This window comes from Pholcus phalangioides, unplaced genomic scaffold (assembly GCF_987345545.1).
Source record: "Pholcus phalangioides strain wild (caught in Gottingen) unplaced genomic scaffold, Ppha-v1.0 ptg000017l_1, whole genome shotgun sequence".
Classification (NCBI taxonomy): Eukaryota; Metazoa; Arthropoda; class Arachnida; order Araneae; family Pholcidae; genus Pholcus; species Pholcus phalangioides.
In genome coordinates, this window is record NW_028301610.1 from 56,704,882 (window position 1) to 56,729,447 (window position 24,566).

At 40.3% G+C, this 24,566-nt stretch overlaps 2 protein-coding genes across 3 annotated transcripts in view; one reads left to right on the forward strand and one right to left on the reverse strand.

Moving 5' to 3' along the window:
- The window catches only part of LOC149074152 (dermonecrotic toxin LbSicTox-betaIA1a-like), a 37,695-nt gene extending 35,551 nt beyond the window's left edge, over positions 1 to 2,144 (forward strand). For both annotated transcript variants that reach the window (XM_089246531.1, XM_089246530.1), the window contains exons 5-7: positions 63 to 185; positions 278 to 509; positions 1,647 to 2,144. In XM_089246531.1, the coding sequence (XP_089102657.1) occupies positions 63 to 185; positions 278 to 509; positions 1,647 to 2,004 (713 nt within the window). In that variant the 3' untranslated portion in view covers positions 2,005 to 2,144. The remainder of the gene's footprint in view (positions 1 to 62; positions 186 to 277; positions 510 to 1,646) is intronic.
- LOC149074153 (uncharacterized) lies at positions 2,117 to 16,686 on the reverse strand. Its single transcript, XM_089246533.1, has 3 exons — positions 16,554 to 16,686; positions 9,423 to 9,621; positions 2,117 to 2,398 (listed from the first exon to the last, which is right to left on the reverse strand). Exons 2-3 carry the CDS (start codon positions 9,613 to 9,615, stop codon positions 2,280 to 2,282), a joined length of 312 nt encoding a protein of 103 aa, XP_089102659.1. The 5' UTR covers positions 9,616 to 9,621; positions 16,554 to 16,686; the 3' UTR covers positions 2,117 to 2,279.
- Positions 16,687 to 24,566: the final 7,880 nt, after the last annotated feature.

A 24,566-nucleotide genomic window follows, 5' to 3' on the forward strand; every position in this document is an offset into this window, starting at 1 on the left:
TACTTCCAATGTTTCTTGCGAAAGTTCACGTTCTCAAATGGGGCATATTTTGATATTTTCAGATAAAGCAGAACCTCGTATAGCCGTTATAGTATCGATCGGACACACTGGGGATGCAGATATCATCAGAGGAATTTTGGATACCTTCCGTAAATCTAATAAGGGAACATTTTTGAAAAAGCTAGGTGTGTTTAAAATGTTCTTGCTTAATTTTTACATGCGTTTTTCTTGAAGTCACGTTTATTTCAAACTTATAGGAGAATAAAATTTGTTTCAGGGTTTGACGTCGGTTTAGGTGACGACTTGGACTCGATCAAAAGGATGTGGGCAAAATTGAAAGTAAAATCCCACCGCTGGCAAGGTGACGGTGTCACCAATTGCTTTCGACCTCTCAGAGACGATGGTAGATTGCGTCAAGCTATTCGATACAGAGACTCCGCTGACGGATACATTGAGAAAGTATACGACTGGACGGTTGACCTTACGGCTAACATGAGACATTCTCTTAGGTATGGTATTTTCATATAGTTAAACACCTCGGCCTAGCATTATTGAATAAATGATGATTTATTTTTTGATTAATGTATTAGGGGTCGTTCAAGTATTACGACGTCATTGATGGGGAGGGGGTTTCCGATTTGCTGACTTTTGATGACAAGGGGGAGGGGGGTTTGGATAATGCTTACATCATCAACCACTCTTTATGAAAATATGAAATATTCTTAATGGCATCTTACCCGGAGAGCCAAAAATGAGAAAAACTTTTCGATAGTTTGTGGGCACTTGAAGTAACATTCCCCCCACTATTGATAAGTGCCCTACAGCCACTTTAGTTATCTCTAAATTTTTCGCGGATTCAATAGATCTGGAAATGTGTCCGGGCCACTTAAGTGCTCTGGAACTGCCACGCATCCCTCAAGTGATCCGTAATTATATGCCGCGGATCACTTAAATAATCTGAGAATGTGCCGCGGGTAACTTGAGTGATGTAGAACCGCACTGGGGGCCACTTGAGTGCTGTAAAACTACGTCACATGTCACTCAAGGGATCTCTAAATGTGTCACGGATCGCTTACTTAAGCGATCTGAAAATGTGCCACGGGCCGCTTAAATGTTCTGGAATTGTACCACGGGACACTTAAGCGGCACATTTACAGATCGCTTAGTTCATTTTTGCAAAATTATGTTTGAGGAGGGCAGGCCGCATCAGATAACCCCCAAGGCCATATTTGATCCAAAGGCCTTTTGCGATTTATCATTGTATGGCTTAAAGGGTAGGTCGCAATGAATTTATTAAAGATAAATTTTGAGTTCATAGCCTTCAAATAACATTGAAATTAACAAATTGATTATAATAAAAGTATTTTCTTCCGAAATTTCAATTTAAAAAAAAATATTTTTTGCATTAAAAAAATGTTTTGATCGTGGGGGATGGGGCCCGCGCAAGTCCTCGTATATCCCACCAATATGCGTTAGGATTCAGAGGGGCAGAACAGATGACGAAATTTTGCTGACGGGGGGAGGGGTGTCAAAAATGGCAAAAAATTTGCTTACGTAATACTTGAACGGCCCCTTGTCCACTGTTCGTCATGGAAGTGATGTTAATTTTAACAGCTAATTTTTGAATGGCATATTGTCTATCGTAGGTTGGGAGTAGATGCCATTCTGACGAACTTCCCAGAAAGAGTTCATTCAGTTCTACAAGAGCCGGAATTCCGAGAAACGTACAGGCTAGCAACAAAAGACGACGATCCATTCACCAGAGTGGGCATCAATTCCATCAAAGTCCGCTTTCGACCAGCAAATTTGGACACGTACGTAGGTTCTGTCCGAGAAATGACTGTTGCCCTGATGGGATATTTTTGGGATTTTTACCGTTTAAGGTTACAGAATCCGTCAACGCTGTTTCCTCTGTTACAAGACATTTTCTTTAGAGCCATGCCTGCTGCTAGACAGTACAAAACAGAAATTCTCCGGTTAGCGAGAAGTGGTATGATTGGTTAAAAACAAAATTACCTCTTTCCTCAAGCAATTGTACAGAGCTGGACTTTGTGCTTACATTTCACGCAATCCAGAAATCATTTTTTTTCTTTGTATAAATAATTTATAAGCGTCATTTTTCATTAAATGTGTATTTATTTGACTTTTTGATAGTTTTTTTTCCTTGTATGGTGCACTAGAAATCAAAATTGGCATATTGTGATATCGAGTCGTTATATCATTCGAATAATATAGTTTTTAGCAAACTAAAATGTGATTGTTTTATTGATATCAGCACATCATAGTTCGATCACTTTTCTGCATGTTCTAGTGGAGGGATCGCATACAAGGTTCCCAGCACATTCAGCAGTTATGATGACGCCAAGAATATGAGGAGGCACGCAATGTTCACCTTCACCTATAAAGAGAATCCCGAAGACAATATGAGTTACAGAATATTTTAATAAAAACCAAAACGATATATAAAGAATTCGTAAATTTAATCTAATATAGGTACTGTATGTAGAATATGTGAGTGAGACTTGACTGCGCATTGTCCATAAAGTTATGGGTGTTATTGGCAGGTTCGACTATCAGCCGTAGATCGGTCTTATAATTGTAAGATGGAAGACAATTGTAAGAGAATAGACATTTTGTGGCAAGAAAGGGAAATAAAAAGTCTACTGAGAAGTTCAGTTTGAATATTGGCGTCCAAAAGGTCATTTTAACCCTTTACGCGGCATTGACGAGATATCTCGCGTTCTTAGAAGCTTCTCATTTTAGCACTGACAAGCCCGGATACTTTGTAATGTTGATTTTTTTCTCGAGCACTTTTCCCTATACCTCTTAGTTTGCACCCTCTGAAAATCTGAAGACGTCGTGCCTCTTTTAATCAGGTAGGTTTTTTACAGATGGATTAGTGATTTCTGCAGTGCCGCTTAAATGGTTATGCGCCAGATCATTCTTTTTCTAGAAAAACTTAAAATACGAGGATTAGAAAGAATATTCGCAATACTCTCTGCTGTAGGACTGTCATTCAATGTCGTTTTTACCGCATGTTAGTAACATACTTATCCTACCTTAGAGCACATGGACTTTTCTTTCCCAATGCACACGCATTGAAAAGACCAGGCAGTTATGAGTGAGTGGTACAACATAGTTACGTCACGACGTTTCCTAAGCAGAAACAGTGGAGCTGGATAAAAATTGGATATGGCAAAGATTGTGCAGCACCATTGGCGTACGCAAATGGAGGGTTTCGGGTTCTAACCCGAAACGGAAATTTAGCGCATCGTGATTGGCCGAAACGAATGATGAAACATTACGTCACTCGTGAAATGTTTAATAATAGATGCATTTAATTGTGCTTGAATCTGACATCCACCGTTGGAGTAATGGTTATATTACGAGACTCGCGTGCCGAAGGTTTTTGTGTGTTTGATTCGGTCTGAAACCCATCTAAATTTTTTTCCCATCTTTGCTGTCATTTATTGATTTACTAAACATTGTTCATTTTTTCCGATTTAATCAAACGCGGTTCACGTCTATCGAGAAGACAATTATAGCGGCTCGCGCAGCTATCATTTACCTATTCACTATATAAAAAATGCTTTCATTTTTCGTTAGTGAACTTCGAAATTCAGTTTCGCCCAAAACTTCGCCTACCGTGACGTCTTGTTAGCTTTTTTGCTAGCTGTAACCAATCAACGGCGTGCTAATGCCTCTTGTGTTACTAAGAATGTAGGGACTGTAAATACGCATCCGGGCAAGTGTACTAAACATTACACCATGGGAGACATGACCTTACTTATGGTATGCACAGTAGCGTGACGCGCTGAAGTAGAGACTTGGAGAGGTAATTTTCCTCAACCCACAATGCATCAAGGAACCAATCATTGTCATTTGGAGGTCATTTGCTGAAGTTAGGGGTGGCTGCTAAGTCTGTACTTCACTGCGTCACGGTACTGTGCGTGCCATATGTGGAAAGTAAAGTCCTGTCCAACTTTCCCTCTAATTTTTATTTACGTGCGGCGGCCTGTTTCCTCTTTATGCGGCAAGGCAAACTGTCACTTACCTACTGTAACTTTTGGGATTTTGCGTGTGCAGAGAATCACTTTAATTGTGACCGGAAGAGCATGTGCACAGCTTAAAAAAACATTGGCCTCTCTCATGGTTTATCGATTAGCACACTAGCAAGACAACCGGGGTTCAGTTTCCAGCAGAAACTAGTAGACTTTTTCTTTGGGCATCTGTATTATTTAGCCAGACGGAAGTTGGATAAAAGCCTTCATCCAGTGTCATCTTAACGTATGGTCCACCCGGGTTTCAAGAGAAGAGGGGTCTCGAAAAAATGAAAATTGAATTTTTCGAGACTGCTAGATAGGGCCTCAGGGAAATCACTTGGCCCGTGATGCTTGAGACCACTCTGCCTTCATCTCATCATGCTCAAAACTTTTCGAGCGTATACAAAAATCTAGCTGATTTGTTCCATTACTAGGGTTGGAAAGGGTACTGTACCATCCTCCATATTCTTTGCATTTTAATCCTTGTGACTTCCAGAATTCGTGCGGGTTCCTCAATACCCACTCCGATGCGATTTCTCCACGAGGGATGGAGAAATCACGTGATATTCGCTTTAGAACAGTTGCAGACATTCTTCAGGCACTAGTTGTCCTTGGATGAAGCCTTTTACCCATCTTGCTGTTTTGTAAGGTAATGATGCATCTGATGAAGTCCTTGGTGACACAATGGTTCTAGCACATCCAGTTTTTATCCAGCTTCACTGCTTCTGTTTCGAAAACGTCGTGGCTCAGTTTCCCCCGCCTTTAAGGTGTGCGGCCGCAACAGTCCCCGCACTCGCAAATATACTTTTTTACATTTTTGATATTAAAAGAAGTTGGCTATTAACTATTTTTGACAATTATTACAAAAATGCCCAAAAACCTATATAACACGGTGAGGAATTTCGATAACGTAAGCCCGTTTGGGTCTGGAAATTTTCCTTGGCGCGATAACTTGTACTAAAACGTCCAGATCTTTCTGGATTTCTTGGTTAAACACATGGGCGGAGATACGGAGAGGGGGGGGGGGGCGCATCAAAGGTGAAGTCGACTGATCTAATGCATATATATGTATAGATGAATTGACATCACATCGTGCCCCCCCCCCCAGACTTCCAAATCTATCTCCGCCTATGGTTAAACAATGGCCAAATATTGCTGATTTAGCTTTGCTCTATAGCTTTGAAGTTCATGGCAACTACAATTTAAATTTCTTACGTTCATGTTTCTAGGGCTGTATAGTAAGGGCTGTCTCACCCCTTTGAAGTTGCTCTTGTCGCCTTGGCTCAGTGCGCGTGATCCCGGATCAGGTGCACGACGTCACTACTCTAATACTTTTTAACCAACGCGCCACCTTGAAATACCAGGGTAACCAATGGCAACCAGTTCTGTCAGGGCGATCGCGTCAGCTGGTGCCAGGGCCGGATTAAGATGTTTGAAGGCTCTAAGCACTCGAGTAATTTTGGTGCCCCTCCCCCTACTGACTTTGCAAATTCAATATTGAGTATTATACGTATACACAATATGGAATTTGCAAAGTCATTGAAGAAAGATTGAGAGAGAGATCTATCTTTTCAAAAAATTAGAATTAAAAGTTATAATGAAAAAACAGATATTTATTCATTGAAATTAAGCTGTTAATTTATTAATGTCAACACATCACTGTTTTTTAAGTTGTTAAAATGCACTTTTTTGTACTCTTTTTCTTTCATATTTTAAAGAAAGCCCTAAGATTTTTAAATTTTTTTAAATGAAAACATTTTAAGATATTTTCTCCCACCGACTGCTTTTTAGAATTTCCCAAAACGACTTTAGGGGGAACCTGGGCCAAATATGGCCCTCGGAGCATTTTGCCGTGGCCCGCCAATCATTTGGAGAAAATATTTAAGAGTGAAGAGACGGTTCAATTAAAAACAAATTCGATAGCGCCCGCATTTCATGGAGATGTTATGAGTATAATTGCCGCTGTGGTCATAGTAACAGACTCGTATCCCGAAGTCCCGGGTTCGAACCCCACCGGCGCCACAGTAGTGGCCGGTTGAATTTGGTTTTCTGTTTCCCAACTTCGAGGCGCGAATGCGAGCCGATCTCATTATTAAAAAGGCTTGCGACTGAGAGCAACAGGCCTACAACGGTATGCTCATTGAATCATTACACTTCACTTTTGAAATATAGATGGCAGCAAAATCAGACACTACATACTTATACTTCCGGCACAACTCACTCGGTAGTAAATTGCTCATGACGATAGACCTGAGTTGTGCTTGGTTTGAAAGAAAAAGTATTTATACAAATATCGAATACTTTCCTGATTTTCACAGTAACGCTGTGTGGACTCTTCGAGAGAAACACTTCAATGAATAAGTATATACACAATTTCAAGAATTAGAGAAATTTCAAAATTAATGAAATATTTCATAGCTGTGCAAATTTCTTTATTGAGGGAAATTTCAAATTACTCAAGAAATTAAGAATTAATAAAAATGTCTTTTCAGAATGAACGAAAATCTATAACGAAAGAAAATTTCAGAATTTATGGAAATTCACGTCTGCAATAATTGATCTCCCACCCTTGTTTAACCCAAGCCCTTTAGCCTACTCGCAACTGTACAGAACATTAAGTCTTAGTGGATCTTAGTGTAGTGAATTCTAAATACTGCTCCTGTGGAAGTCAGTGACAAGCGGGCTTCACTGAAAATGTTAATTTGGCCTGCACAATGTCTGATAGGTTGGTGATCCCTGTTGTAGAACATGGCTTACTCAGTGCCGTCTTAACGCATGGGGCCACGGCCCGAGAGCCGCATGGTAACAAGATCTGTTTAAAATAATATTTTTTGAGAGTAAGTACGCAAATTTTGGTAGACAAATATTTTCAGCTAGGTACGGGGCCCTCAGAAAAATCGCTTTCCCGGGAAGGGGTCTATGATGCTATTTAGACGACCCTCTACTTTATCGAAATTGTGAAAATTTTAGGATTTCCTACCGGGGAATGGTTAATGCTGGATAAAAAATTGCAAACGAAAAAAAAATAAAATGCAATATATATATATATATATATATATATATGTGTGTGCAAAATTAAGAGAATTTGCACATTTGTGTGTGTCTATTTTCACAAAAAGTACTGAACCAAAGGTACTAGGCCGCTGTGGTGGTCGAGTGGTTATAGTGCCGGACTCGTGATGCGAGGATCCGGGTTCGAACCCCACAGTGGTGGTCGGCTGAAGTTGGTTTTCTGTGGTTCCCAACTTCAAGGCGCAAATGCGAGCCGATCTCCCCGTTAAAAAGTCTCGCCACAGAGAGCAACAGTCCTACAACGATAAATCGTTCAATCATAACACTTCGCTCATAGTTAGAAAAACTGGGGGCAGATGACAGCACTACACATAACAAGCATTACACAGAAACAAACTTTACGTCAGGTTGCAGTACACGTACACGCACATTCCCGCATGTACCGGTTCGTTGGGGGGGGGGTGCATGTGTGGTGTAGCAGTAGTAGGTAGGGCCTCCAAAAAATGGCTCGGGGATCCATGATGTTCTTAAGTCAGCCACCTCGTTGGGCAATTTGCCTGTTGTGGCGTTGTATTTGTATTTTACTAATTATGCCATCAAAGAAGTATGCAAATATTCAGTGTCGAATACGTAAGCGTACACGTGCATGTGGGCAGAGCTGTGACCACGAGGCGTTTTGCACGATTCGTGTGCTCGTACTCATCGGCGACATTCGCTGTGTTTCTCGCAAGAGTTTGGTAAATTTTATAAGCAATCACACAGGTAAATTGAGTAGCCATAAACGTATGGATGACGGAATAAGATGGAGAATCACAAGTGCAGGCGGCTACAGAGCTCGATGTTACGCCCAGTGTCCTATGCAGTTTGTGGAAACAGTTTCAAGACAGTGGATCCATATCGAGAAAACCTGGACGAGCTCGTCGAAGAGCCACGACGACCGTTATTTGGCGCTTTCAGCGCGGCGCCACAGCTCTCACGTGGGCTGCATGCTGCCACTGGAACTCGAGTTTCACGGTTTACTGTTGCCCGATGGCTTCATGAGAGAGGGCTGTATGACAAAAGATCCGCTGTTTGCGTCCCGCTAACTGCAGCACACAAGAGAGCGCGTTTAGCATGGTGCAGACAACATCAGCCTTGGACCAGATTTCAGTGGAGCACCGTGCTCTTCACAGATGAGTCGATTCAGCCTGGACACTGATTCTCGACGTACCCTCATCTGGAGAGAGCCTGGTACCCGATGCCATCCCTCCCACATCAGGAAAATGGGCCACTGTGGAGTGTCATGGTCTGGGCAGGCATCGTGTTGGCCGGCCGCACACCTTTATATGTGTCTGGCAGAGGGTCCGTGAGACTGCTAGGAGGTATAGCGATCTTGGAGCCCTTTTTATGTTCGACTTTTCAGGGAAGCAGTTGGCCCTCGGTTCCTGTTCATGGACGATAACGCTCATCCACATCGGGCTCATCTGGTCAACGATTATCTGGAAAGTTAGGATATTCGGCGCACGTTCGTGATTGGCCAGCCAGATCTCCTGCCCTAAACCCTATAGAACATGTCTGGGACGCTCTTAGGATGGTAATTGTATCTCGCCATTCCCCCTCCGAGAACCATCCCGGAATTAAAAACCGCGTTGCTACAGGAATGGGACCGATTGCTACAGGGACTTCTCAACTGTCTCGTGTCCAGTATAACATCGCGCTGTGCGACCTGTATGACTATGAGGGGACCATGCCCCATATTATACTCATTTTCGGTTCGATCTCGCAAACATGGATTTTGGGCATTCCTGCAATGATGAGCTTTACTGACAATCATGCATGCGTACTATGACTTTTGTATGATACATCTTTTTCTCTGTTATAACTTTGTATTCGTACCAAATTTGATTAAAATCTGTCCACTAGTTTTTCAGAAATTCGACATAATGTGCTAATTCTCTTAATTTTGCACACGAGTGTATAACTTTCTGCGGTGCCCCTTTCCTCCTGATGCCCTAACCATGTGCTTATTTTGCTTAATGGTTAATCCAGCCCTAGGTACCAACTACGGCGCGTCATGAGACAGCCCTTATTATATGGTCCTGATGTTATAGAAATGTTTAAACAAATTATGAATTATATATATCCATTCGAAAATATTTCACAATTATCGCCCATTAGCTTTATTTCTCGTGTCTTATTGTAAACTTTCAAAAGACTATGAAAACAACCAAGGAATCCAAATTTTAATGCTAAACTTTAGTGAGATCGTATGTATATAAACGCGTGTTATTAGAAAACAGTTCAAAAAGCTACGTTTCAGTATCGTATGAGAATATGTATAAGGAACATGGAGAGAACATACAGAGCCTTCTGATAAAGTAATCTTACCAAGCAAAGCAACGCAAATGTCGCAGCACCCGCAGTAGCTACCATTCTCTCTGACCTTGAAGCCATTACTTGCCCGGCATTCACCCATGTCCTCGCACTGTTCGTGTTTGCAGAATTCTTTCGGGCAGACGATAGCTTCTGCAATGGCTATGCAAGCCAAGACTGCGAAAATCAAAACGAGCGTGCGGTTCATGTTGACCTGTAGGCATAACAAGACATTTTAGAACAAAATGAAACACGAAGAGAATCTCTATCGTTTCAGATCCTTACGCCAGATTTCTTTTAACAACATAGTAACCTGAAGTTTTCGTTCACTTTCGTGGTCCTTTAAATTTGCCTTACCAATACCCAAATTTAACAGAGCACGTTCAACCGTGTATGCGGGTACATTGTTCTGTTCTAAGGTGCCAGAGAAAAGGAGGGCAGGCACTCGTCGTTTTAACTAAATACTTACCTCACCGTAAACCAACGCTTGCCATATCGCCATAAAGCAGTTTACTACCGATAGAGAAGTGACGGTGCCATCTATTGGTGGTCACCTAGTATTCATCGGGAAAAACTTGTCTACGCTTTTACCCAGGATCGAACCCACGGAAATCTTCATGTGGTAGACGAGCATCTCACCACGACCCCACTACGGCGATATACTGGTTTCATCGGTCAAAGTGACAACTAATCGTTAAAAGAACAGGATAAGGAACAGCGATTGCTGTAACGACAATACTTGTGCCACATTTGCTCTCAAAGGTGGCGGATGCGATAGCCTGGGGTTTCAAAGAACCCTATCGTGATCACAATCTAATCTATATATAATAACATGTCCTGATTCATCATTGCCGGGCCGATACAGCTGAAGCTATATTTATGAAATTTTGTCAGTAGTTTTATTTCATGACGTAAAAAACTCACTAAGAAGGGTTTTTCCAAAATCCCACTCCTAAAGGGTTCATAGGTTATATATATATATAGAGAGAGAGAGAGAAAAAAATCACACACACACGCCGAGCCGAAACTACTGGAGCAATATTTATGAAATTGGGTCGGTAGTTTTATTTTGTAATGTGAAAACTCACTAATTAGGGATTTTTTTAAAAATTCATATTGTAAGGGGGACTTGGAGGGGGGTGTTCAAAAGTCATATGGGGCAATCATCGCTGAGCCCAAACTGCTAGAAGCCATAAATATGAAATTCGGTCAGTATTATATTTTATAATATAGAGACTTGCCAGGACGGGATTTCTGGAAATGCAACACCCCTAAGGGGGATGGGAGGTCATGAGGGATTCAAATGGTATTGGAAGGAAACATCGCCAAGCAATTTTCAGATTACCAAATCCCCGCGAACGAAGCGGCGAGTAACAGCTAGTGGAATTTATGTGTGGTATCTCTTCTACCTCTGTGGATAAGGCGGGAAAAGACTGGTCTGTGGTATCGAAGAGGCCTTGCCGTCCTATTTGAGCAAAATTTTGACGTTAGTATTATCTCTACAGCCAATTTAGTAATTAGTATTATCGCTACAGCCTCTGTTCTTTAGCCTGCTCGTTTGTTCAATGAATAGGGGTGACTAGAAGCGGAAAATCATTTTTTTTGTTCAAAGTTGGAGGACGACGAGTCCGCTCTTCTTTCTAGGCACCTCAACTTGAGCGATGTGGGGAGTATATCACACAAGTGGTTTTAATGTTTTGCCCCCCCCCCCGTTGTTTAATATAAAACGATATATATTTAATTTGAGTTTTGACACATCAAAATACTCTTGCCCGGTCGAGTTCTAGTTTTTTCATTAGTCGCTCGTGACGCCTCATCGTCTAGATTTTGTGAAAGCTTGTCACTCGTTAGTGTATGTACAGTGCAAGACTATCAAAAAATGACGCCATGCGAAATATAAATATTAATAAGCTGTTGTACATAATATTTGTACAGGTGTGAAAGATAGGTGGCTGGTTCAACATTTTTGCTTTTACGTCAGAAATCGTGACATCTGAATCCAGCACCTCGTGTACGAGGCTTAGCACGTTAACCTCGCACCTGTAATGAGATGTGAATTACGTGGTGGTTATAGTTCAAGTTGCATAACGGCAAGGCTTTGCATGTATTAACACTTTATACTTGGCATTTTGAAAAGTAGAATAAGAAAAGTGTAAATGTAATGATAATAATAGCTATCATGAAAATTATTTGGTATGTCATTTTAGTTCTAATTAAAGACAAAAAAACAGAAACAGTGTTTTTGAAAGAACTAGTTAGTTCAAAACAAATTATCTAACCTGGTACTTTAAAGTACTGTCAGGATATAAAGGGTTAAGGTGCTTAGAAATGAGAGCGGAATTGTCATCCTCCATCTTTGAACAAAAAAATAGTATTGGTTTTGCCTATCTAAGGCCGGCATTACACTATAAAAGTTTTACAAAAGCTATTTTTTGATAAAACTTGAAAAATTCAACCAATTATTGGTTACAATCGCTCGAATGTAACCGATACCCTTATTGGTTGCATTTTTCAAGTTTTATAAAAGAACTTTCCTAAAACGTTTATAGTGTAATCCTGGCCTTCGGCCAAGATAAAAGTTTCGCAAAAGTTCATTTATAAAACTTTAAAATGCAACCGATAAGAGCGCATCGGTTACATTCGAGCAAATTTAGGCAATAGGCTTATTTGTTGTTTTTTTTTCAAGATCTCTAAAAAATCTTTCACTAAACCTTTATAGTGTGATCCCAGCCTAAAAGTGACGTCTAATTGTTAAAAAAAAAAAGAGGAAACAGCAATTGGGACTATAGTGATAATATACTGACGTGTGATGTCACACTTCACTCAAATATGGCAGATAAGTCAGCATATGGTTTCAAGGAGCTCTAGTTTGTATTGACTCTGACGGATACATAGATCATGTGCTTTTAAGGGCCCTTTCACACGGAGCGGATGCGGGTCCGGAAGAAGTTTTAACAATTGGAATATACTGCGCCTTTCAGACGAGCCGAAAAATCTCCGCACCTAGGAAATGTTCATGCGGGTCCGGACGTCGTCCGCATGTGTCAAAACCTAAGTGCGGGCTCCGCATCCGCACATAGAAGTTTTGACAATAGGTTTATTCGGAGCTATTCAGACGATGCGGAGCGAATTTGTCCGCATCTTTGGATACTTTTTGAAGGTGATTTTTCACGGAATTTTTTTAATTATTTGCCATAAATACCCTTAAAAACACCATATGATGGTCCCTGCTCATTAATATAATGTACCTACATACGTCTATCCCTCCGTTTCCTTCTGAGATGGAGATATAGCAACTTCAACTGCCTTTTGTCCATATTTCACAATTTTATACAAAAAACCTGTCAACAACGGCCACTGACGGGACCAAAATTATAAGCCGTTCTGTTCATTACGAATATTTAATTGACTACATACTTTAATAACTTTTAAATTTAATTAAAAAATTTTAATTTTTTTCTTTTTAAATTTTAAAAATTATTTAAAAATATAAATATCTGAAATATTATTTTAAATATTTGTTATTTTTTAATTTTTAATCTGTTAATTTTTTTAAACTTTAAAAAAAATACTTTTATTAAACAACGTTATCCACGTACGGTGTTCACTCAGGGCTGGATTAATTCGTTTGAAGACCCTAGCACTTCAATATTTTTGGTGGTTCCCCCGATACCTACAAGTATATTTTACTCGATATTCAGTCTATAAACTGAAAAAATGGAATTTTATATTTCAGAAGTGAGACTAATCTAAGGATGGGATTTCACTCTAAAAGGTTTATGAAAGTTATTTTATAAAACTTGAAAAATGTAACCAATAAACACATCTGTTAAGAACTAAACTGATCCGCCTATTGGTTGCATTTTTCAAGTTTTATAAACTAACTTTTATAGTGTAATCCCGGCCTAAGACAGAATTGTGATGTGAATATTTCTAAGCACAGGCATTTTGAAAGTCTCTACCCCTCCCCTTTTTTACTACTTGCAAATTCATTGATATCTCCTGCATTTTTTTTTTTTTTCTTTTTTTTGGAACATCGAAAGTTTTGGATGTTTTTGGATTTGATTTTTCGAACATTGGATGTTTTTGGAATTTTTCTTCCATATTTTTCCGAAAAGACGGATTTTTTTTTTCAAAATATTTTGGAAATATTTGAAGACATTTTCTCCCATCGACTACTTGTGAGGATCGGAATGAAGACATCTTTATTCCCATATTCTATGTGGCTCTAGATTAAACCACCAAAGAATGCCTCTAGGCTGCCTATGGCCACTGAATCAGGGGTGAAGGAGAAAAATAATTACAAAAATTGCGAAAAAACAGTTTATATGCACGAATTTCGAACTAAAGATGCGGGCGATTCGTCCGCATCTTCAGCGCTCGTTTGAAAGGGTATGCGGACCCGCGTCCGCATCCGCTCCGTGTGAAAGGGGCCTAAGAGCTTTGTATACGGTCTTTATGAAGTGCTGACATTTTCTGTGTGTGTGTACACACGGTCTGGCCAAAAAAAAAATCGCACACTCGAACACTTTTTGTTGGATCGCCTGCAACACAAATTAAACATGCATTCGTCATACCATTAATTTTATTAGTGCATGCAATGCAATATCTGAACACTTGTTTTTAGTCAGATTTGCATCAATGTTTCATCATGTTTAAGGCCGGGTTCACACTGGCGCGATACGGCAAACGATGTAGCATGGAACTCGACACGGATTAGTTAAAAACCTGAATTTCAAATTTCTTAACCAATCCGCGTCGAGTTGCGCGATGCGACGCTTGTCGTATCGCGCCAGTGCAAAGCCGTTTGAAAGTTAATAACTCTCAATGCAGTTTTGCGCCAATGTTAACCCGGCTTAACGGACGTATTTACCTACAGAGTTTAACTACAATCGCAGATTAAACGATTAGTGATCGACACGGATCGGTTAAAATCCCGAATTTAACCAATCCGTTTCAATCTCCAATCGTTTCACCTGCGATTGTAGTTTAAACTCTGTCGTGAATACAGTTTTATCCGCTTCGCGTAAAAGGGACTGGCAAGATATTCGGATGATCTCTCTTTGATTAATCGGCAATAAATATGATAACCTTGTTCTAACGTAATGGCATATTAGAAAAAGAAAAAAAAAAGTAAAAAAGAACACACACACACACAAAAACATGAAACGAAAACAGTATGTAACTATACTTCCTCTCTTACCTGTAATACTTACAGATAAGAGGGAGTTGGTATGAAGTATATTTCTCTTTCCCCTCTTATGTACATATATACAGTAGAACCTATTTAACCTTAGAGTAGAAGCTTTTTACCTCCTTATGACGGAGGTAGAAAGAATTTTTTTTTTCATAGGGTAGTGGTGTTGAGGAGAGAGGAAAGAAAACAGATAGACCTTGTTTGAATTCATTCCACTGACGTTTGGACGGAATATTACATTCTTGATCATAAAGTGGTTAAGAGTCGTACGAGTCTTTAGACTCCTCTTAACATGTTCCATAGGCTCTAGATTAGATACAAGTGGAGACTTGACGAATGACAGTCTGAATGATGATTAATGTTCTTTCAACCAAATATCCCCCCGCCCAGTTTCGGACCAATTTATTCAGTAACTACCATCGTATTCACAGAAGAAAATATCCATGAATATAAGATGAATATGATATAATATATTAAGCATTTTTAAATACATATCACTTTACTGCGTAACACATCACAAGCGGGGGACAAAGGAGGGAGCACACTGGAGCGATACTACAAGCAATGCAACTTGACACGGATGGGATAAAAAACCTAAAATTTATGTTTTTAACCAATCAATGTCGAGTTACAGGTTTCATCGCTTGTAGTATCGATTCAGTGCAGAATGCACTTGAGTTCTCTGGTCCAACCTCGTCTAACTGGAATATAAAATCGGCAACTTTCTGCTTCGAAAGAACCGGGTGTATAATCCCTTGATACATTTTTAAAACGAGGGACGAGAAACGGTGTTTGATCTGTTTTTTCTTCCCTTCTCTTTGTCTAATTTAAGTTATTAATAAAATATAAAATAGGGAACACACAAACGAGATGAGTGAGCGTAATCTCTTGGACAGGGTTGTGCCTAGAAGAAAGGACAAAACCTTTTTACCGTGAGGGTACGAACATAGTTCCACGCTGGTTTCCCATTCTGCAAGTCGGCGTTGTTACTGATTGGTTCAAAACCTGAATTTTCAGGTTTTTTAACCAATCCGTAACGGCACCGACTTTTTGAATCGGAAAACCGACCACAATATATTCTTACCCTTTCAACTGAAAGTCGCCATCATAGAAAGTATTAATCCTAGAGACATACTTCTAGTTTAGAAAAGTATCCAAATAACGTGTAGAAAACTCAGATATATAATCATTCATGTTGCAAGAAGTTGTATAGTTGTCAAAAAAATATTATTGAATTATTAAATAGTTATTATAAAAAGTTTTTGTACGCGCATTCTGTTCTCAGAAACGATATTAGAAAGTTGTTGCCCTTGTCTCTTTTCTGAAGCAAACAAAAGAAACTTCGACGTTTCTAGGTGCAATATTCGCAAAGATACAGTCGAACCCCGATATAATGGCACTATTTGTCTCGCAGATTTCCGGCGCTATAATGAGTTTGGCGTTATATCGAATCGCAAATTAACGTGTGTAACCCCTATACATGGAAGATATGTTCACTGAAAATTTTTGGCGCTAAATCAGGGGTCGCTACAATGGGGTTCGACTGTATTTGAATTCAAAATACGGAGGTAAATTGGGGAAAAACAGCTTAAACTAACGGACAAGGTTTCTTTCCCTGATTTATGCTGTTCTTTCCCAACTTTACCCTCCGATTTTTGTATCCAAATATCTCTGCGAATATTGCACTTAGAAAAGTGGAATTTCTTTTTTGGTCTCGGGGGAGACAGGACAACTTCTTTCGAATAGGGTTTTTCAAAACAGGGTGTCCGTATAAAAAGTTAATTTTTATATTTCAATAACTATATACAACCCCTCGTCACATGAATGACATATCTGAGAACTACACGTTATTTAGAAACCTTTTCTGATTGGAAGTATGCTTTTAGGATCAACGGTTCGCCAATGAAATGCGGCAAGGGAAATTAAATAATTGCCCTGTAGATTCTTACCTGGGAATTTCGTGACTTATCTTCTTTGGTAAACGTGATTATACTGTACGAATATTTGCGTTTTTAAGCTCTTATTCCAATAACCACTCGAGCTGATAGGATTATCGTTCGTTTGATGGTCATGGTTACTATAAAGAATCCATCTGTCAGTTCTCACTTTTTTCTCATATCCCGTGACCTTGTTCGTGTAATGTGTTATCTTAAAACCGACGGGAAAAAAGCCTTCAAGACACATTAGATCACCTGTTTCAAAGGCCAGAGCTCACAAATAACTCAAACTTTGGCCTATTTATGAAGTCGAAAAGTATAGCTTTTATAAATCAGTAATAAGATCGTAATAACTGTCCAACGGCGGTATTCACCGACAGAGTTTAAACTGCAATCGCAGGTGAAAGGATTGGAGATCGAAACAGATTGGTTAAATTCAGGATTTTAACGAATCCGTGTCGATTTTTAATTCTCTAACCTGCGATTGTAGTTTAAACTCTGTCGGTGAATACGGCCATGAATGACATAGGCACGTGTCTAATTCTGGCGGAATACACTTGTACTTTGATACCGAATTTTTCTTGCGAAAAATGTTTATAGCTCAAAGGCACAAGACGTATATGTCATTTTCAATATTTCAATTGAAACTATTATTTATGGATGAAGGATTAATGTATCCAGGCCTGAGAGTACGTCTACATTCATATATAAAGTCGCGCAACAAATCACTTGATTTGTCGAGCGGCAAGTTGCAGAGCACGTGTTGCGCGATTTTGTATGAGTGGGGACGTGTTCTGCGACTTAGGCCACTCACGGTGGCAATGCTTAGGCTAAGCGCAAATTGAGCCGCATGCAGCGTACGTAACACGACGCAAGACAGTAATCTGTCTTGTAGGCAACGGAAATCAAAGGGATAGCACGAATCGGGACACGAGGCGACGCTTCACTAGTCACGTGCATTCGTGGCGCTGCTGCCTTAGATTTTTCATAAATGTCACAGAATAATTGTCACGGAACACGTGTTCTGCGACTTCGTATAGAGCAGCCGTTTGAATTCGGCTTTGAACTCGGTCTGATTTGTCCCGTTATATATAAAATGGCTCGCAAGAGCACATGATTTTGTTTATTTTGACACGATCGTAAATTGAAATTTCTCGAAATGGAAAAAAAATTGATTTTTTTTTAATTTTTTCGAGATGCCGATTTATGTTGAGTACAATCTTCACCCTCCAAGAGTCGAGAAACTATTGAAAATACGGGACGTTAAACTACCATTTGACCTTCACTCCCGCTAAAACACATAGTCTTGAATATGCTTCAGGTCCTCGGAAAAGTCAAATAAAACCAAGACCAACAGTTTAAACAAAAGTTCATGCCTGAACCTCTAGACGGTCTTTAATTTTAATGGTCATGTAGTGGAACGGAATTATCTGTCACCACGCAGCTGTGTAGTTAGATTATTCACCATTCTTAAATGAGGGGGAAAAATGTTTGCTGATCACCGTTATCAATTTAAAACTTACATTTTCAACAGCTAAATCGGGCGTTTGACATTGAAAATAAAAATATATGTTTAACAATATGTTTAACGGTTTTTTATAAAAATAATGTCAATCCCATTGTTCAACATTTGTTTGAAAAAAACAATTTTCAACATGAGAAAACCTAAAGATTTTGGCATTCCGACTGGAATACATAATGCACAATATCCATCGATTTATTAAGATTATGAAAAATTATATTGCATTTTGTTGCACTCCATGAATTTCACAAAAATTGGCATCGGTATAATAACAGTCAAGGTGCTAAGAGATCGAAAACTATAAAGATACAAATATTCACTCACAAAATATTATGCATAAACAGTCCTCAACATTCAGATAAGCTTGGCGATTTCAAGCGTTAAACATAAATTTAAAATTTTAATTTACCAAACAATAGTTTGAGACTTAGTCGAACAGATAATATGATTTTTCATGTTTTATTTGCGATTCGATAACCGGTTCCGATATCACAATTTTCTTCGATCCATCAGAAGCTCTAAATCGGATGTGAATATTGAGAACATCGTCATCTAGATCCGGAACAAAATTTGCTTCGTTGAAGTACATATTCCAGTGTATGAATTCCCCGAATTTCAGAAGAGTTGCTCCCGACATTTCCAACGACTTCATCGAAGGATGAGTGACTTTGACGCTGTATGACACTTGTATGGTAGATTCATTTATAAGTTCCACGGGACTGATATCCACCAAACGTAAACTCAAGATAAGCTTCGTGGTATTTGGTTTACCGATGTGATTCTCCGTCGTGATTGACAAACTCCATTTGAACTTGTTTCTACCTGTTGGAAATATGAAATTTTCATTTCTAGTGTCTTGAAGATCGGCAAAACGTGGGAGCGATTTGTAGCCGACGCTGAAATTTTCGATTCTCCATCGATAGTTATAATCCGACATTTTATAGACTGTGACTATTGAGCCCGTAAAACACTTCGACATTCTTTCGAATCGGCTGACATAGATGATTGCCGTCTAAAACGAGTATGATACACTACCACCAACAATTACGCATGCGGTTTATGACTCGAACTGTTTTCGATTTGCATCTACGCATTGAAATATAGTGCATGAAAAATCGTTTATTTTTATCCATAGAATTTGAACACCAAAATGAACATTCGCGTATTAAGCCAGGGCCAAACTCGTGTCAAGCATGGCCATTCTCAAATATTCGCTTCCAATATTTGCCTTTCCCGGATGCAAAGAAGCAGCAGTGGCATAGATTGGCCCAGCTTGGCCCAATGTTCTTTGGCTAATAATATTTGCTTCAAGAACACTATGCTAGGACTATTGGCGTTTAAAAAATGTGTGGCCAGACCAATTGGAAGATCGGAAAGGAAGACGGCTCCTTTGACTTGGGTTGAAAGCTGGAAGCATGGCCCCCACATCCTGAAGCAGGGTCCCTAGGCTGGGATCTTTTACGGGCCCCCCTTATGATGAATTTATAGCGTGAAAAAACAAAAAATTATTAAAATCCTCCCGGGCCCCAGGGCTGGAGCCTTGTCAGCCCACCCCTTGTGGGGGCCATGGCTGGAAGGTACTGGTCCTTTTGTTCGACGAGCCTTCCAATACCTTTCGGCCTCAGTTCTGTCTTAATGCACCTAGGTCCACCAAGGCACAACCCGGGGGCCTCAAGAGAAGAGGGTTCTCACAAAAATGAGATATTGTTGAAATGTTCGAGAATTGTGCATGTAAATTTGCCTAGCGGGTACGCTTGTAATTTTGGGGGGTTCCACATGTACTGCAGTAGGGCCCTCCCCGCGGCTTCAAAAAATACAATAAAAAGGGACAAACAAGGTGCAATATTGAGTGTATGTTCTCTTTGCCCCCCCCCCCGCGGAAGAATTTGAAATGACGGTCCTGCCAGTGGGGCCTCGGAAAAACCACTTGGCCCGGTGGCCCATTGTGCTCTTACCACAGCCCTGTCCGGCCTCCAACATTTGATGATCATTGCCAATAGCGGAGAGGCCACACCACTTGCCCATGACCAACCTTGGAAGGTATTGGGTCAGCCTCAACATGAATGTAGCCTTGGCTTTAGTAATGACTCAAACATGTCAATGATGATATTTGTCTAGCAAGCAAAGAGTTCCGAGGTGACCGTCTTCGAAAAGTTCTGAAAAAAAATAGCACTGATTCTACTTATTTAAATGTACTCAGAAATATAAAAAAATCTAGCGTAATTATTATGGGCCACTCAAAAAAAAAATTTAAATATTAATATTTTGAACACCAATAGAGGGGCCAGGAATTAATTTAAAAATCCCGCAACCCTAGAGTGACGTCATTCAAACAACACGATATCACAGAAAAAGAAAGAGCAAAAAAAGGAAGAAAAAAGAAAAAAAGAGAACTATATAGACCCTGTGTGTAAAAACAGTGAAAAGTACGTTTTTACAGATATCGCCAAGAAGTGCGAGAGGCGATGAGTAGCCACGTTTTGACATTTTAATAATTTTTTGCGGATTTAATAATTGCATTTCGCCGCTAATTTTTTTTTATGTGTTTCTAGGTGAGATGCATGTGCTTATAAATTTTTTCATAATTTTTTGAAGGCACCTTGGGACTCTTTCCTTGTAAGCTACAGCACTGTTGTACATTAGTATTTGCACTCAATACTACTTCTTTCGTATCTCTTATACAGAGTGTTCTGTTAATGAACCGGAGGGTTGTTGGTAGGCATCAAGAGAAACAAAAATTGCAATGGAACATGGCGTCGCAAACCACGTTGAGAAGGGGAAAATCGCCAAAAACGCATGCAGGCTCTGAGTTCATAGGAGACGAAAGGTGGATGGATGTCAGTTGATCACTGAATGCGTCCGTGGGTTCGCTCACCATGTCAGTGTACCGTGGAAATCTCAACAGAGGTTTAGCGTCAACGTGTGGGCTGGAATCCTCGATGACTATCTCTTGGGGCCGTACTTGCTTCCTGAATGGAGCAACGTACCTTGTTTTTCTGCAACACATCCTCCCGGAATTGCTGCAAAGTGTGCCGGCCGCTGTGCAGCGAGGCTCGTGGTTCATACATGATGGTGCCCCTGCACATTTTTCCCGCGAAGTGCGCAATCACCTCGATGTTATATACCCAAGAAGGTGGATCGGACGCGCGTGACCCGTTGCTTGGCCTCCACGTTCACCAGATCTTAATCCGTGTGACGTTTTCCTATAGGGTCACCTTAAATCACTCGTTTATGCCAGTGTTTCTCAACCACCGGGCCCTGCCATCAGTCAAACCGGGCCGAGTGGGTTCACCGTTTCATTTTTACCCATTTGTTTCCCATTAGTCGTGTGTATGACTGAGCCGTCCACTCGCAAAAAAGAAATCAACCGGGCCGTGGGCTTCCAAAGGTTGAGAACCACTGGTTTATGCGACGCCTGTGGACACACCGGAGGATCTCATAGCGCGGATTGTCATCGCTGCGGCAGACATCAAAAGCATTCCTGGTATCTTCGAGAGCGTCCTGAATCATTCTTACGTCGTTTTTAAGGCATTTTTTTAGTTCTGACACATTTTTATTTACATTGCGGAAAATAAAAGTAAATTTCTTCCTTGGATGTTTTTATTTTAGAGAATATCTCGCGACTTCCCGGGAGGGGGGAGTCGCGACCCACACTTTGGGAGCCACTGGTCTATTGAACTCGCCTGTAATGCGAACGAACGATTGTTTGATTCCCCGCAGAGTCCCACGATACTGCAAATATCTATATTAAGGAACCTAGAGAGGCGGGTGGACTCATAAGCCCCGTTTACATGTGCAATATTGCGGTAGCATTGGGAGTTCCAGCCCCGCTTTAGACGGCTTTTTTTTCCTTCGTAAGGAAAGAAATGAGAGCAATCATTGGTGAAAATTTTTGAAGCGAGTTTTAAACCCGCTTTTTCTATTTCCCATGTGAACCTTCGCTTTTTTCCCATAATCCTTCGCGATTTTCCCCTATTGCGAATGAAGGAAACCGGATTTTTCATTTCCCATGTAAACGGGGCCATAATCCTCCATCTTGGAGTGACAAAACTAGTTTTTTGGCCAAGGTGACGTTTAATCTTTGCAAAAACAGTGATGATGCTGACGTCGCACTTCACTCAAAGATTATTAATAAGGCTCAGCCTGGGGTTTCAAGGAATCTGTCCGTATCAAGAGTGACATGTATACGTCGTGTATACTCTTTCTCTCTGTGTATGATATCCATATTTGTTATATGACATCCATATTTGTTATGGGCATCTTTTCCTCAGTCACCTCGTTGGGCATTTTGCCTGTTGTGGCCTTGTGTATTTGTATTTGTATACGTCATCATCTGGTTCCTATTGTCGCCAGAAGCTATCAGCTGAAATGGGAAGCTGCCCACTTTGTGCAGTTCCATGTTCCATTCAGCATACATAAGTTCTAAGGGAAAAAGTCCTTCTTTTACCCATTGGGTTGCTGTATTTTGGTTATATTTGGCATCTATATTCTTTATGGACATCTTTTTTCAGCCACCTTGTTGGGCATTTTGTCTGTAGTGGCTTGTGTTTGTTTTTGTAGTGTTCTGTCGCAAAAACTCGGAATGCGATTACCCACAGTAACCCGCAAATTTTCATTCCAAAATTCATCTCCACATCGTACCACATCGTCATTTATACTTGTATATTTGTTTCAAACGCTCTCTATCAAGTGACAGATTTGAGGCTCTGGATGGCCATAGGAGGGGGGTGAATCCTTGATGTCGTTGCAGTGCCGTCTTAACGCGTGGGCCCAGCCGGGCACGGCCCGGGAGAGTCAAGCGAAGAGGGGCCTCACAAAAATGAGATCTGGTTGAAATTTTCGAGAAATTGTTTGGTAGAGCTAATAGAAAAATCAATTGGCCCGGGGGCCCATGATACTCTTAAGACAGCCCTGTGACGTTGTTGAGGAAATCATGCAGCACGTAGGATTTTACTTGCTGGTAGAAATGCATCTAGGTTTCTTGTCTCCCAAGCAGAAGCGTACGTAGGATCGACATTTATTGGGCACAAAAATTTTCTTCCCGAGAAATTTTCAGTTACAACCCTTACAAACATACAAATACAACGCCACAACAGGCAAATTGCCCAACGAGGTGGCTGACTTAAGAACATCATGGATCCCCGAGCCATTTTTTGGTGGCCCTACCTACTACTTCTACACCACACATGCACCCCGACCCCCCGTACATGCGGGAATGTGCGTGTACGTGCAGTGAAACCTGACGTGAAGTTCTTTGTTTCTCTGTAATGCTTGTTATGTGTAGTGCTGCCATCTGCCACCGGTTTTTTTTTCTAACTATGAGTGAAGTGTTATGATTGAATGATTTATCGTTGTAGGACTGTTCGGCTCGCATTGCGCCTTGAAGTTGGGAACCACAGAAAACCAACTTCAGCCGACCAAAAAGCATTTAAATTTACAGAAATTCGTTAAAATATAGCATATAAAAAGTATTTTATTTCGATACTATTTTAATTTTTTTACCGAAATATTAAACCTTGTTTTTTTAATTTTTGGTTGGCTTGAGGGGAACACGCCCCCTCACACAAAGATATTGTCTCTCACAGTGCTCGTCGTGCGAGTAGCGGGCGACATTGAGGAGTGCTTGTTCGTGCTTTGTAGGGTTATTTTTGGACTTAGCTTCGGAGCCGCTGATATGCGTTTTCATGGTACAGGAGCCACGAGTGGCAAAAGTTTGGGAAGCGCTGTCCAAAGAAGTATAAGCTCATTGCCCGGAGGATCGGGTCGTGTTGGATAGCTTGACAGAATATTAGTACCTTCGGCTGTGTACTAGCATTCACGAAACAACGAGTTGTCTGATTTAACACGGAATCAAGACCTATTGTTGCAAAGAATGTTCCCAGACTGCTTCTCTCCCAAGAGATGCTATGATAATATGAACTCTTCTCATTGATATTTTTCAGTTGACAATGAAAGGGTCCAAAGGTGTCATCCTCAAAAAACTATGAAAAAATTTAAGTATATTCATCTCACCCAGAAACAAATAAAAACGAAAAATTAGCGGCGGAATGCAGTTATTAAAGCTACAAAACATTATGAAAAGTGGCAACAGGTGGCTACTCATCATCTCTCACGCTTCTTGGGCCCACGCGATTATCTACAAAAAACTTCTTTTCCCTCTTTTCTCTCCAGCTTTTTTTTTTCCTAGTTGTTTCTCAACTCAAATTGTTTCTCTTTCTACCTTGCTCTGTCTGTGGTGTATCTAATCTTGTGTTGTTTGAGAATGACGTCGTTCTAAAACTTTATGGTTGCGGAATTTTTAATTTCATTCTTGGCCTCTATTGGCGTTCAAAATATTAATATTTGAATTTTTTTGAGTGACCCATAATGATTTCGCCGGATATTTTTATATTTTTGAGCAGATTTAAATGAGTGGAATTAGTGGTAATTTTTTCGAAACTTTTTGAGAATGACACTTTTGGACTTTTTCCTTGTGTGAAACCTCGTGAATGTAGTGGATAAAT

What these genes read in the sequence shown, in the direction of transcription:
- LOC149074153 (XM_089246533.1), bottom strand. Translation starts at nt 9,615, where the DNA reads ATGAACCGCACGCTCGTTTTGATTTTCGCAGTCTTGGCTTGCATAGCC. An exon ending in CATTTGCGTTGCTTTGCTTG is followed by an intron (nt 2,399 to 9,422) that starts GTAAGATTACTT and finishes TTCTCTTTATAG; the next exon opens with GTGAAGGTGAACATTGCGTG.